This window comes from Meleagris gallopavo, chromosome Z (genome assembly GCF_000146605.3).
Source record: "Meleagris gallopavo isolate NT-WF06-2002-E0010 breed Aviagen turkey brand Nicholas breeding stock chromosome Z, Turkey_5.1, whole genome shotgun sequence".
Lineage (NCBI taxonomy): Eukaryota > Metazoa > Chordata > Aves > Galliformes > Phasianidae > Meleagris > Meleagris gallopavo.
The window spans coordinates 26,005,498-26,021,646 of NC_015041.2; the positions used below are offsets into that span (position 1 = coordinate 26,005,498).

The following is a 16,149-nucleotide window of genomic DNA, read 5'->3' on the forward strand; positions in this document are numbered from 1 at the left end:
TTCAGAAACAATTCTCTACATAAAATGCATGTTTCCTTAGCTACCAGTACACACATATGCTAGACTTCAGCCATCCAGATCACTTATAAAAACAGCTCAGACCTACTCATATACAGTACTTCTATGAATATACCTTACAAATGATACTTCTGCTTCCACATTATGTGGCCACTCACCTGAGCACCACAGTTGATAAAAGTTGACAAAACCTATTCCACAATAGAATTTATATGAAGGATAATTTACACAAAGGAGTGACTAGAGAGCTTGTACTCTGGAAAATGGAATTCTTTTAATAATACATCTGACACATTTCCGAAGGAGTCTGAATTGTTACACACAAGCAGAAAAGAACAGTTAAAAAAATGAACAGAAACTCAAAAAGAATAGAAAAGAGCAAAACTTGCACTTTGGGCTATTATATAAAGTAAAATGTTTAACAACATTCTAGATTTCAAATAAGGGTCTTCATTCATGTATGATGCCCATGAACTAAGGAACCAACTCTTACTGTTTTGCTTTGTTTTTTTTCTAATGTAATACCTATTACATTTTCAGAATTAGTTCTGCACCATATAACTATTTAAGTTGCTTCCTTCATATTTAACATATTAGCAGCAGCCCAACTTTCCCTAGCATTTGACACATGCTTCTAAATCATTATCTACTCTTTCAGTGTCTATGTGACAAAACAGTTATGTGATTATAGCAACAACTCTACAGCTAACAGACAACAGTGGCATCACAATTCAAGACAAAATGACCATATAAAAGCACTATCAAGTCTCCCCAGGGCTTAGAATTTAGATGCTACACATCTATCTTAACTGCTGCTAACACTTTTCCTTACTTGTCTGATATTTCTCAGTTAGATCTCATTCTAGATGAATTCTAAACTTGCAGCTCTATGGAGACATTTTAATAATTGCTTTGAATTGCTTTGCAGAGAATTCATCTGTAACTCATTTAGATAGGTTAAGACAGTATGTAGTCAGACACAAAGTGCCATAGTAAGCCCTCATCCATTTATGAATCAAATAAACAGCAATTCAAGTCGTGTTTTATAGTGTTATAACTATCAAGTTAGGCATGATTAAAGATTTTAGATCATTTTAGAGAAAAAAATATTTGGGGTTAACCTTAACTTTACTTAAGAGACACTAGGTCTGGAATACAAAAAAACCTATGAACTAAAGCACTGCCTATGCCTCCCCCTATTTTCTCTTTACTTAGTTTCTTTGAGAGATCAACTATATTTATTATTTTACGAAAGGTGAATTTTGTCCTGTTTTTGTTTTATTACATGCACCATTGTTAACAAAAAAAAGAGTAGCTAATTACCTGTTCCTCTGAAATGCTTTCATTAGCTTTGGTTCCCATGGTAACAGTTCATTAAGCAGTCGTATCAACGTACCATGCAATTCCTTTACCGCTTGTTTTCGGTGGTACCATCTTCCCTGCAAACATAAATATAATCTATTTATCATTGCATTAAATCTGAATCTTGTTATTGTGCATCAGTCCTACAATAATCCTGGTACATGTTAATACAGTATTGAAAGAAAATAATCTGAAGAAAACATTAATAAGTTCCACAGCCTTTTCTACTCTTATGAATGTAAGACAAAGGAGTATTTCTATATTTTCTTTATCACAGAGAGATAATGTCCTACTTAAAAAAGTAATATAGTAAAGATGTTCATTTTTTTACAGCTAAAATTAAAATTGAAACAGAACCCTACAAACACACTATGCATTTAAAATTACTTTTGTTGGTAACTAACATGTATAGTTGCCCACTCCAGTTAGGGAAGCCAACCATATAATTACATTTTCAATGATTAAATTTATACAGTAAAGCTTACAATAATTTCATTTAATGTAAATGATATCGTTTATATTTTTACTTGCAAAGATAATTTACTATAGTTCTTAGGAAGAAAACAGTTTTTGCATTATATTTTTGTATTTTGTATTTCATTCAGTACTCTTATGATCTTCCATGAAAACTTCATGTTTGATCAGTCTGGAAAGGCTGAATGAGGATGAAACATATTCAGAGAAAAATATATTTTGCAAGATGCAGGGGGAGCAGCTGAGGCTCCTGGGTCTGTCCAGCCCAGAGTAGAGGAGGCTGACAGGAGGCCTCATGACAGCTACAGCTCCTCATGAGGGGAGCAGAGGGGCAGCACTGAGCTCTGCTCTCTGGTGACAACAACTGGACCCCAGCGAATGGCACAGAGATGAGAGGGATGAGGTGGGGGTTAGAAAAGGTTGTCCACTAGAGAATGGTGGGCATGGATCAAGCTGCCCAGGGCAGTGGTCACAGCCTCATGCTGCTGGAGTTCAAGAAATATTTGGAAAGCAAGAAATACAGTCTCATTTCAGGTAGTCCCATGTGAAGCCAGGAGTTGATGATTCCCGTGGGATCCTTCCAACCCAAGCCATCCTATGAGAGCTGTTCCAAAAGAAATGTCTCCTGTTTGGCTTTGTTGGCCCACCACATCAGAGGCAGATGGTGATATGGCAGTAGAGGTTGCATGATCCCACCAATATTCCATTACATTTTGTTGCTGTGCGACTGATGGCAGCAGAGGGACTGTCTGACAAAATGGCATCTGACATGGAAGTGCGTATGAAGCTGAAGTGTGGAATCCAGTGTCTCCACGCAGAAAAAATTCCACCCACTGACATTCATTAACATTTGCTGAGAATGTTTGTGGAGATTGAACAGCAGATGTGAGCACATGAGGTGGTGGATGGTCCATTTCAGCAGTAGTGACAGTGAGGTTAAAGACAAGCCATGTTCCAGACGGCCATGCAGATTTTTACAAGTGTGGCATGAAGGCTCTTATTTATCACTGGTAAAAATGCTTTGCTTATGGTGGTGACCCTGTTCTGACTGTTTCGTAGCTGAAAGTTTTCTCTTTCACACAGTGTTACAGTGCTCTTTGTATCTGTTGTGGTTTCCATGGAAATAAACAGGAGGCATGACTTTCAGAGTGACCGACATGATTCTATCATCCACAAGGTCCCTTCCATCTCGGGACTTTTTGTATTTTATGATTCTGTAACATTTTATGATTCTATTTTCTGCTGTAATTCACTTAAATAAGGAAAGTGCAATACTGAGAAGAAATCACAGTATTTGTAATAGTGCCAAACACCCTTCTAAAGAGTATTAAATCTACACTCCTTCCTAAGAATTTTTCCCAATAATTCTCTAACTTAATTACACAAAGGACTGAATTTTTCTAGCAAGATTTCAGTGCTGGATATGGAGAGAGTAGGCTACTGGTTGCTTAAAGAACTAGTTAACCAGGTCCTCTGGACGTATGCTTCTGAAGGTACAGGGATTTATCGGTGCTGATTGCTTTTTAACAGCTATCTTCTAAGAGGGCAGGAGGTAATTCCAAAGCATCAGAAGTCATTTAAGTAGGATAAATGTCTGGCTTGTCTCAGCAGGGATTTTCTTCTCAAGCTCTGACAGAAAAGGAAAATGTACAGACACTGGAAGTAACATCAGGTGAAATGGGTGAGCTACAGAGCTGCTGTTTGCCACTGCATGGAAAAAATCAATGCAGCCAAACATCAATGAGAGCTGAAGTTGGCTGGTACTGTAAGACAAAACAAAAAGGGTATTTAAAGTATGTAAGTACAAAAAGGAGGACCAGACATAACATCAGTCTATTACACGATGAGGATGGTCATCTCACAAATAAGGACACAGACAAAGCAGGGACAATTAATGCATTTTTCACCTCTGCCTTCGGTGCTGATGATGGGCTCTGAGGTAGAGCATGATTACTGCAGTAATGATAAACTCCCAGTCAACCCTGCATTTGTTGGGAATTTCTGCTCTGACTGTATGTATACAAGTCTATGGGGCACAATGGAATACATCCCAGGGTCCTCAAATTGCTGGCTGACGTCACCACAAGATCTCAATCACTTGTCAATGGTCTTGGTAATCTGGAGAAGTCCCAGTAAACTAGAAGCTGGCAAATGTCACAGTTTTCAAGTAGAATTACAAAGACGACCCCAGTAACTGCAGGTTTGTCAGTCTCACTTCAGTGTCTGGTAAAATTATGGAGAAGATTATTCTGAGAGTTTCTGAAAAACACCTGAAAGACAACGCAGTTATTGGTCATAGCCAACACAGGCTCGTGGGGGGGGGGAAGAGTTCTATTTAACCAACTTAATATCCTTTCATGACAAGCTTACCCACATAGCAGACTAAGGGATGACAGTTGATGTAATCTTTTTTGATTTAAGAAAAACTTTTGATACGTTTCTCCAATATCCTACTGGATAAAAGGTCCAGCATACAGTTACTGTAATGCAGTAGCTGGGCAATAGGCTGATGAGTCAGGCTCAAAGGGTTAAAGAGGACTTCATCATGCTGATAGCCAGTCACTAGCGGAGTTCCACAAGACTCCATTTTAGGGCTAGTTCTCCTGTGCATTTTTATAAACGACCTGGATGCAGGAGTTTAATGTATAGTAAGTCTACAGACAAAACTAAATAAGGAGCTGTTGAATCCCTTGACAATGCAGTTTAGAGAGACGGGCAATCACTCACTGTGTGAAACTTAACTGGAGCAAGTGGTAGATTCTGCATTTGAGATAGGACAATCCCCAGCAAATGCTGGGGTAAGAAAGGCTGGAAAGCGGCCCCACAGGAAGGGATCTGGGGATTTTAGCTGATGGCAAGATGAACATGACCTCGGTGTGCCCTGGAAGCCAAAAGGACCAACTATATCCTAGGATGCATTTGGCTCAGCACTGATAGCTGGTCAAAGCAAGTGAATTTAACACTCTACTCCGCACTGCTGCAGCCTCGAGAACTATATGCAGTTTTGGGTGCCACAATATGAGGTCGTAAAACTAGTGAAGGGCAACAAGGATAGTGGAATATCTAAAGGAGAAGACATTTAAGAACCAGCTGAGGTCCCTAGGTTAGTTCAGTCAATAAGAGACTGAGGGAGGCCTCATGGCAGCCTATTCATAACAGGAGTGGAGGGGCAGCCATTGACCTCTGCTCTCTGGTAAGAGAGACAGGACCTGAGGGAATGGCACGGAGATGCAACAGGGAAGGGTCAGGTTAGGTATTAGAAAAGTTTTTTTACCGTGAGGGTGGTCAGGAATGGCCCAGTGCAGAGATCATGACACCAAGACTTCAGGAGTTCAGAAAGTGTCTGGACAGTGCTCTCAGAAATATGATTTGAATTTTGGATAATCCTGCCCAAATTGGGATATTCTATGATTCTGTGACATACAAGCAGCTATAAAAAGGGATGTGGTATTCTTCAGTTCTTCTGCCACTCTACAAATTTTGTGCATTTTACATAAATGAGAATTTTCTTTCTTGACTTGTCTGAGAAAATGTTAAGACAGTAAATAGATTATGGTTCAGCATGAAAAAGAAGTAACACTTGGGAAGTTATTTCTTTTATACATATATTTTCCTTCCAATAGAACTCTTATCTTTAATGGCTTCCTGCAGTCCAGCATACAAAGAAACCTATGGCAGGAAAGACAACATAAATGTCAACTTGGCTACTTTTCAGCAGTCTGCAATAATGGTATTTCTATGGATTATGGAGTAACTCCTTTCTGTGAATTTCAGCTGATCTCTCCAAAGTGCAGCAAGATCAATCAGGCTGAATGCTTATTTGGAGATCAGGTATCATAGTTATTTTTACAGGTAATAATTTATGTGTTATATTACAAAATGAACAGCTCTTCTTTCATTCTCATAAAATAAAAAAAAAAATCAAAAGGTTTTAAGTAGGAAATTATGCCACATTACAATGTAACTCTTAGTGCTGAGCCCACAGACAAGCTAGGAAACTGCGTTCTACATTCTTCAATTTCTGGCCAGCCACATTTGCACACACAACACAATGCAGCATAAAACTTGCCACTGAGCACTGCAAGAGAAAACTGTTCTTGTGCATACTGCAGCTTAAAAAAGGTATCAACTCTTAGTACCAGCAGTAAATAGAATTAATTCCTAATGTATGAAAGAATTATGTGCACAGATTTATTTTTCCTGTGATACATAAAAAACATTTTAGAGGAAGTTTTAAAACGGATTAATTTTATACTTTCTTGGTGGGTTTTGCTGAAGTAAAATATGAATTATGCCACTACTATCAGGGTACAGAAATGCTGTACCTACATCCAATAAAGTAAAAAATGGTATGTATTAAAACGCAGTATAAAATAAGAACAGTTATACTAAGAACAACTACAGAGTTCACAGGAAATATTCAATTTCTGAGAAACTAATTTATTTTTAAATAAGAGTGAGATCTTGGTTTAAGAAGAAAAAAGGGAGCATTTATGAGCCTGATAAATACTAGCTGAATCATTGAGTCAACTTTGAAATGATAACAGTATCATGCATCAAATAGCCTGACACAAGTATAGGGCTTAGTGAAGAACAAACCTCAGAATGTTACTGCCTTCATTATCACTTCAAAAAAGCCTTGTTACTACAGGCCACTTTTCTCCTTACTTCAAAAATAAAAAGACAGAAACACAATGCTATGGATAGGTTTTTACTGAAAATTGTAGTGAATATTAAGTGTAATCTCTAGGAAACTCCACACGTGCTTCCAAATCTTTTTAATACAGTTGTGTACCAACACAATAATTTTTTTTTAAAGTTAATTATATTCCTGTATCTTAACTACTTGCTTTTCTTACTGTGGTTTAGTAGTTTGTAATAAATCTCTGACATACACACAACACATACAAATTATAATATCCTTCCCTCAGAAGCAGTAAGGGCAGTGCTCAGAATGAAACTGTGGGGAGCTCCCTGAGGGCAGGGAGTACCATTACTCATGGACTGGCTGTGCCTTGGTCAGTTGGTGGTGAGCAGTCACACTGTGTATCACTTTTTTTGCATATCGTTTTATTTTTTGTTCTCTTTCTTTTTGGTAGAACTGTCCTTATTTCAACCCATACGTTTTACGTTCCCCTCTACCTCTATTCTCTCCCCTACTCCACTTGTGTGGAGGGAGGGAGCAAAGGGCTGTGTGGTGCTTCACTTCCTACTGGGTTAAACACAACACATAGCCCTATTCTTCTAGAAGAATAGTTCTTCTCCAGGTAAAAAGCTAATCAATGACTGATGAAGCTATAACTTAACTCTCACTTCAGCAATATGTATCAGCCTACTTTCTACAGAACATAAACGTTCCTTTACAAATAGGTATGTTGCAAACTCTTCTCAGTTACACTAAATGGTATAAGTGCAAGAAAACATCCACAAACTGAAACTTAGGAGGTTTAGGTTGGAATTTAGAAGATATACTTTCATCATAAACCTACAGCGTTAGAACATCTTGTCCCAGAAAAGCTGCTGAGTTTCCATTTCATTTTGCTTTCAGATTTCAGCTTATCAGGCGTTGGCTGATCTGCTGCATAAATAGTAATAGTGCTTTTTCAAGGTAGGGAGACCTTCAGAGGTCCCTGACTAGTGGACTCCTTAAAATGAAAGACAAAGTCTCTGAATATGACTTGATGTGGTAACGAGATTAACAAATAAATAGAATGCAACACCTCAGGGTACAAAAGGTGCTTACCAGCACAGAACAGCAAAGAACTTTATACTCAAAGATATAAAAATGTAGTTGCATATGAAATTCAACAACGAGTGAAGTAGTGGAGCAGAAGATTTTATACAATTAAATAGCTATTACAGCTTCACAGTTCAGTTCTCTCATAAATGGCTGGCATGTAGATATGCAGATCTTGATGCACCACCTTACTGTGTCTATGAAATCCAACTGGGCTTTATTAGTAGACATGAAATAAAAATACTCAATCACATCAACCCAAGATAGTCTTTGCCTGAAAAAGTTCTCAATGTCAATGAAGAAATTGCTTTTAATATATGTGAAGAAATTGTTCCCCTTCAGTCTACTGGAACTAATTTTAAGTTTCATTAAGCCTGTACAGTCTACATTCCAAGCCAAATATTTAGGCAGAAATATCCAGTAGCTAACTTGGATGTGTGCAGAATTATACTCTTGTATGGCTTGTAATTCACATTCCCCATAGCACTGCTTCTGTACATTAATCTGAACTGCTAATTACTATTTTCTTTCAAATTGTGATGAGCAAAACCCTGTATTTTCCTTCAGAAACACAACGGTATTGAGAACAATGGAGATTAATGGCCTAGATAGAGGACAAGCACAAGATGTAACTCCTACCTGCGTTCTACAGCTAAAATTTTAAAATACAAATACAAAAAAAATTGAGGAAATGTGCTGAATGTTTCCATATGTGCACACAGAGACATTCAACACATTTTGAACTGAAAACTTACCTTTTAAAATTAGGTTTCTGACATCCAGAGCAGCCAGGGAATGCTGACTCCACTCTCCGTGATGTCCCAACATACACTATTCTGGCATACTCATCATGGAACCCCAAAGCAGACTGGAGCCAGGATACTGATATATGGGGTAAGGACTGAACTTTATAGGGGAGGTTTTTGTTTTGTTTTGTTTTGTTTTTGTTTTGTTGTTGTTGTTTTTTAAATAAACACACACACACACAACCACAATATTATGCAGTTTTATAAGATTTTCTTTAGTCTTTACTTTATATCCTGAGGATATAAAATTAAGAAAATTAGAAATCTTATAAAACCATGCAATATTGTTGAAAAGGGGTGGTGGTGGAGGGAGAAAACTTACCTTACCCTTAATAGGCCTGCTCCATTCTGCAGCGGGGTTCTGTGGTATATGTGACATCACCAGTCTAGCGTTTTCTAGTGATGTCACATGGAGAGGGAGTTGATCTGCAGCTGCTTTGGACATCAGATACCTAAAGAAAAGAGATTAATAACTTTCTTCAATTCAAAGATTGGTTAATACTGAATGCTCTTCTTAATCAATTTATGGGCCATATTGTAGTATTTCAGAACTTTAGTGGCAACTTTGATGAAAAAAAGGAATAAATGAGATCACTCACACTATGCAACCAATCTGTAATAGAATATGCTTTCATTTTGAAAAAGCTTAAGCGTTACTTTTTAAAGTCTAACGTCCTTCAAGCCAAACACTTGTATTTACCCTTGGCAAGTCCTTCTGAGCATTTTTATCCACCAACAGCTAGCCTTTGCATTATTAGAAGACTGGGATGGAACAGTCAGGAAGAATGGCTGGTAGTAAAGCATAAAACAAAATCATTCATGACACCTCTTTATCAATTATATCTTTGAGCATTTACCTATAACCAATGAAAAGACTGGTGAACATCTTATGTCAGCCCGCAAACTTTTTGTTGTTATTCTGTAAGACTTCAGCTTGAACTTCCATTACAAGAATCCAACCAAACTGAAGTATATCATGGAATGGTATCCCAGACTCTCTTGTCAAATATTGCAAATAAATGAGGTGAAAATAAACATACAATATCCTAAGAAAAAATAATAATTCTTACTAACTGGCATGTCCTCATCTCCATTATTTATTTCATTACTATGTCCCTGTTTATTTGGAGGGGAGTTGGAATAGATGATTTTTAAGGTTTTGCCTGATTTTTCAAAATACTCTGGTTGATCAAAATCCAAAGCACTACAAAATGTTCTGAATACACAGCAGTATCTCTAAGACGAAAATCTTCCGCATTAAATGTATGACTACCTACTCATACGTTTGATGCAGAATTCATATCTATGCATCTAGAATTGTGAAATATATGTGATAGAAGTGGCATAGGTGAAGAATCTTAGCAAACATTTATTGGCAGACTAGTCTATATTCCAGGAAAGGCATAAAAAATTGCGCGAAGTTAAGAGAAAACAGTTGTGAAAAAGAATACACCTAGTACAGGTAGCACTGAAGAGATACTGAAGGAGCTAAGACAAACAGAAGTATAGGACAAAAATATGGAAATGATATGTAGAAAATAGAAATAGCAGGGAAGTAATTCTGTGGAAAGCTTTAAAAATCTGAAGCTTAAAATTTGTTATATTCCTTCAAAGTGTGCAACTAACTAGCCAACTGTTTTTTCAAAAACTGTACATCTCAATTTCTCCTCAGAAATATGCAAAACTGCGTGAATGTAAAAGTGAATTGAAAAACCTTATTTCAGACTCCAAATCCAACACTTTGGATTCCTATGAGTGCCTTTAAAGAGACAAGTAAACCAGAAAGAAGTAATAAGAAACTATTACGGAAGTGATTAAAATACAAATCAAGTTTTTAGGAGAAAGGATGGAAAATGAGAATTAGATCCATTATAATAGAAGCTGCATAGCAATACAGAACATAGGCTGAAATAAAAACAGGTGCAAGATTACAAGCAGGTCTATTAAAACTATGTCATTTCCATAAAGACTTACAACAAAGATCTCTTAATCTAAAGTTTAAATTAATAGCAAACATCGATTTCTCATATTATATTATTTGTTTGCATGTACATTAATATAAATACAGTAATATAATGCAAACAAGTATAACAGAAAGCTCCTTACATCCAAAGATATTCAAGTACAATATATGCATAGGTTGCTCCAAAAAATAATGCCTCCTGTTTATTTCCATGGAAACCACAACAGATTACAATAAAATTATTTGATAGAGCAAATTCTCAGCTACTAAATACTGGATTTCAACACAGTCAACACCAATAGGTATGCATCTTTGGCAGTGACAAAGAAGAGGCTGCATGTCATGCTCATAAAAATCTGCACCAATGGAAGTGACCTAGTTTTGCTGTCACCGTTGCTGAAATGCACCATACTCTACCTCACTGTGTTCACATCCACTGTATCTCCATAAGCATTCAGTAGGTGTCTATGAATAACAATGAATTCTGCATGGAGAAATTCAATTCCACAGCTTTGCTCCATAAGCGCATCCATGTCAGATGACATTTTGTCAGAGTGCCCCTCTGCTGTCATCTATCACACGGCAACAACATGCAACAGAATATTGGAGGAAAGATGCAAGTTCCACTGCCGTACCACCAACATCCGCCTCTAATATTGTTGGACAATATAATAAAATAGGAGTCATTACTTTTGGAGCAGCCCTCATATTTCACTGGGGAGTATAGGAAGGAATGAGAAGGGAGAAGAATACGGAAAAGGAAGCCTAACTCAAGCTAAAAAATGAAAATTTAACCCAGTAAAATCCTTGCACAATCTTGTAGTAACACAGTGCCCCTACCACCAACAGATGGTAATATTTCCAATTTCTTTACTATACACAGAGAGAACGTTTTAAAAACTCATTTAGTAAATTAGCCAATTTGCATTATTTTTGCCATATAGGAACATTGTATTTTTAAAGTAATATGATGCAAATCAGTGAAAAAAGAAAATACTCTTCCCTTACTTTGGATACTTGCGTTCCCTACAGCAAATTTAACAACAGCCCGTTCCAAATTTCAAAAAAAAAACAAACCAACAGCAGACACAGAAGATATTGTTCTACCCTAGCCCAACAGGAATCCTTTGGGATTCCTCTCTGATCCCACAAACTATTTCATGTCTGAAGTTCTAAAAACTTCTGATCTGAATGAGTGGGTTTTCAAGTCTTCAGGTGCACTCCCAAATACAGATTTCCATAGCTGATATGGATTTAAGGGCTGCACAGAGCCTCAGTGTGCATTCTGCACTTCCAAGACTTATCTGCTTAAAAGATATTCAGTGCTTGAAAATAGAGATAAAGATCTGTGACGGGAAGTACAGCTGCCTAATTGAAACCTTTATGAACAACATTAGAAAAAAGAAAAATCCAAAGCCTTTATAAAGGAGGTTTTTATCTTTTTTTACTATGAAGTCAAGAACACAAGCTTGTTACACATCTCTGTAAAACAATACAACTTTCAGTCTTTTTGCTACAAATCCTAGTTAATCGTGAACTTGACTATCCTTCCTCTCACCTTCATCTGATGTTTCCTGCAGGGACAGTCTGGTGCCTTCTACTCTGGAAAACCCTGCCTTTTATCATTTTAACTTTATGTACTTAACCATGGGAATCCTGGGCTCCAGCCTCTCTTCTCCCTCAAAAGACACTTACCATCAGGCCTGCAAGTAATGATTCAAATCCAATGGTGCTACTAAAATACAGTTTTGCATTTCAGGAAACACAAAATCTGTAAGTGTTTATGCTTCCTCCAGGTGATCTGTGTTCTAACATAAACATAGAGCAGTGTCTAGAATTGACTAACATTGTCACAGCCCCATTCCTTTTACTACAAACATGTTAACCATAAAGTTAGATTCAAAATAACATCTGCAAAAACTACAAAAAAAAGTTCACTACTTGATACAAGTATCTGTAATCCTGTCACAGTTTCATATTAAACAATAGCAACAAATCATAAAGACTATTTAAATCGTGTGGTAATATAAAAGAGTCAAATACACAGAACTGATTTATTGAGCTCCTTAATTAGCATTTTCACACAAGAAAACTCCAGTGACTCCAGACGTCTAAATAAATTATTATCTGAATTATCTAAATGGCAGCAAAGAAATTTCCATTCCCACTGCAACTTCATCTGATCTTACCTGATAAATCAGAAAATATATCAAAAAAAAAAAAAAAGATTCAAAATGTAAAAAAATGATAGTTATTTTGTGTACTTATCATGACAGAAAGTGTTATTCTGCATTTCTTAATTCATTTGCTAGGTACAGCACATGTCTAAATGCCTAATTGTCTAAATGTCTAAATTCAAATGAACTGTTATGTTTATATGTACAGTCCAAATTTTCAGCAAACAGGAGGTAAAAACAGTGTACAATCACAAGGAAAATGTTTCTAGCCAGCACACCCTACTTCAGAGTTATAGCTGTCTACTGACTAGCGGTAACTTCTGCTGCATCTTAACCACCATAGTATTAGCAACGTAGCAGAAAGTCTTTATTTTAATCTGATTTTTTCTCCTGTAATTTATTTTCCTATCCATTCGATTTTTATGCTACTTTTTATTCACACTGCTTTAAAATGGAAGGATGTTAATTATCAAATGCAACACAGAGAAAGCACAGCAAGATGAATTTTTTAAAAATATGTGGCATGTACATCAGAATGCACACACACAAAACCCACAAAAATAAATAACACTTTCTAACTTTTTAAAAAATCTAAGTTCCTCATTTAAAACAGTTCCTTATTTCCTAACTTTTCAGATAAACTACAGAAAACAAACAAACAAAACCAAGTAAAAAAACACAGCAATTGACAAATGGCTTCTTAACAAATTAGCATACCTCAGGGGAAATAAAAAGCACTAGGGTAACATAGGGTACAATTTTAGATTTCCTTTAAACATATAACATTTTCACATATATAACACAGCAAAATTAAAACTACCAGAAATTTAGCTTACATCAACAGTTTTAAGGCAATTGACCAACGTTTGACTGACTGCAACTCCCTAATTAAAAAACATGTTGTGCTCCACCATACCGAGCAGTGAATGAGAGAACAGTTTTAGAAGCCATGATCTAAGATACTATCCCAACGAAACCTAGCACTTAATGATAATTGAGTGTAATAGATACACTATAGACCCAAAATACAATTGTATTTTAGCAGTAAGCAAGGCTACTAAATAGAGGCAGAGGCAAAAAGCTCTACTGTTTGAGTGCTGGCACTCATTTGTGGCACACCTCCACACTGCAAGCTACATTTGACCTGATGAAAACTTTAAGACATTCTAAGAGAATCATAAGAATAAGGAAATGAGAAAAGTGAGATTTAGTATTGTGTACTTTCCTGTAAAGGTAGACTAAAGACTTAGATCTTCACTACTTAAAACAAATTATTTACAACTCCAATGACATATCATTTCAGATTAAAGTGTGGGCAGATCCTTTGCCTAGATTTCAGGAGATGCCCTTGGAAAAGTTCTATCAATTCTGAAAGAGATGGAACCTTTCCCCAGGGCAACTCCTGAAGTATTCTCTCAAGTTCTAATATGCCATTTTCCCTTTGTTTTCCCTTATAGTGCTCCTCGCACAATGGATGTGACAGAACACATTACTTATGACAAGCAGCAAAGCACCAAAGCTGTAAGACACTGTATCTTACACACTCTTTATAAAGCAATCCTCCATCGTTTTACTAGATTATGCTCAGAACTTATACTTCTTCCATTTGATTCAAGTAAGTCCTTTTTCTGCATCTTAAGCTTACTTTTTTCCATCAAGGAAGTCAAATAAATAATAAATCAGCATAACTGAGTTTCTTCTCTCAGTCCCGAAATTTATTAGGTGGTAATGAGATGAACTGTTTAGTAGTTGAAGGGATTAAGAATTTTAGAACACCCCTGGCTCAGACTGTAGTATCAGTAACTACTACAAATACAGGAAAGCACTTCTGACAAAAGCAGTTTGACATCTTTTTGCCCGCAGATGCTCAATTCTGTCCTCAGAATGATCCTTTGAGCTGTGGCAGAACACAAGTGGTTATTTGTGCAATTCCAGGATAAATTGCTCTAGGATACTGATCTGCTTTAAATCTACCCCAGCAGCAGTCAAAAAGAAGTTAAGTTTATAACAGACTCTCATGCAGTTGAACAAAGAATTTTGCTACACTCCCTTACAGCGTGGTAGAGAAAACAGAAGCTGCCAGAGACATGGAGAATAAGAACTGTTTTTTGGCAGCATTTTTTGCTTATGTCAGTTGGAGGCATATGCAAAATTGCAACCTTGTGTCAGAGCTGTGGCTAGAGTTCAAGAGTGTACTAGTCTGGAAAGAGCTAAAACTAAGACTGAGCTTCAGCTTAATGTTGAAGAATTGAGGTCAAATTTCATTTTCTTCTCTAAACATTTACTTCAAGCTTGTAGTAATGCAAATCTCATAGTTCTTAGAATGAACTCATCAGTAATCAAACAGAAATGTAAATTTTTTAAAATGAATATGTTACACTACAGTTAATTCAAAAAGCATTGCAGATGTTCAAGTGAGTACAGAATTAAACTGTTTTAATCAGCCAAACAGTGAAAATCATTTCAAACAGGTTTATTATTTCACTGCTGTGGGAGGAATTGGTGGTAACACTCACATCTACAATTATCCATATCCTTCCATTACATAACATTGATCTAATTTGCACTCATTCTGCCAAACCAAACTTGTTTGAACTAAAAATCTCGTGTCATTTGTTGGCTCAAGCTCATTTCTGAGAAGTGTCAGATACAACCAGTCCAATTATGTACAAAAATTGCCAGCAAAAAGCACATTTACTCATGTTAAAGAAGTCTTACAGCTCAGCTTTTCTGTTACAGCCTTCAGTACGTCCAAGTTCTGGAGTAGAGATTTCCTTTATGTCATCAAAACAACTACTGTGAAGTAGTAATGTAATGAGACCACCACCACTTTCTTCATCTTCAGGTCCAAACAAGAAAAAAGGCCACGAAAGCCTCAAAATTATCATAATATATCATATTAAAATACACTTTCATATTAAGCCAAATTTATATTATGAGAGAGCAATGTTTTACTAAAAACATCAGGAACTTCAGAAAACCTGCAAGAATCTCTGTTATGGATGCCACTGTCAATTACGCCAAAGACGAATAATGAAAATCTGCATCTCCTCCAGATTTGAAGTTACCTAACTTAATTATGCATGGTGTTATTGACATAAAAAATGCAACTTTAATAACCTCCCTTGCAAAATGTCTAGCCAAGTTTGCTGACTCAAGATCTTTGTATTTTTTTTAAAGTATGCAATCTGAGTGATTTCTAAAATCAACATTTCACTGTTCCTTTTTAATCAATTCTTCAGTAATTAATCCTACTCTTATTTCTTCACATAATATTTCTAACACCATAAATGTTTAAAGCCTCAAAACATAGAAATGGGCAAACACACAGAAAAATTGTTCTTACCTCACAACTTCTGACCACTGAATGAGTTGTACCTTAACCCTGTATTTAAGAGCTTGTTGGTTTTCTAAGATGGTGTGATTAGAACTAAACATAGTATTCCTGCTGAAGTCATGCAACTTATTTACATAATGACATTATCAGATTTCAGTTCAAAGAGCGATTATGACATATTTAGCATTTGTATACCCTTGAAGAAGTCTTGTTGGTATCAATCCTACCAGTAGGAAAAGTCTCATCTATAATAGAATTATTAGTATGCTGATGTG

General features: G+C 36.4%; 1 protein-coding gene across 1 annotated transcript in view; it reads right to left on the reverse strand.

Moving 5' to 3' along the window:
- The window catches only part of KIAA2026 (KIAA2026 ortholog), a gene marked incomplete at its 5' end in the record, with an annotated part of 60,757 nt that overhangs the window by 10,600 nt on the left and 34,008 nt on the right, over window positions 1-16,149 (reverse strand). The window contains one exon of the mRNA XM_010725640.2: window positions 1,342-1,457. Coding sequence (XP_010723942.1) covers window positions 1,342-1,457 — 116 coding nt within the window. The remainder of the gene's footprint in view (window positions 1-1,341; window positions 1,458-16,149) is intronic.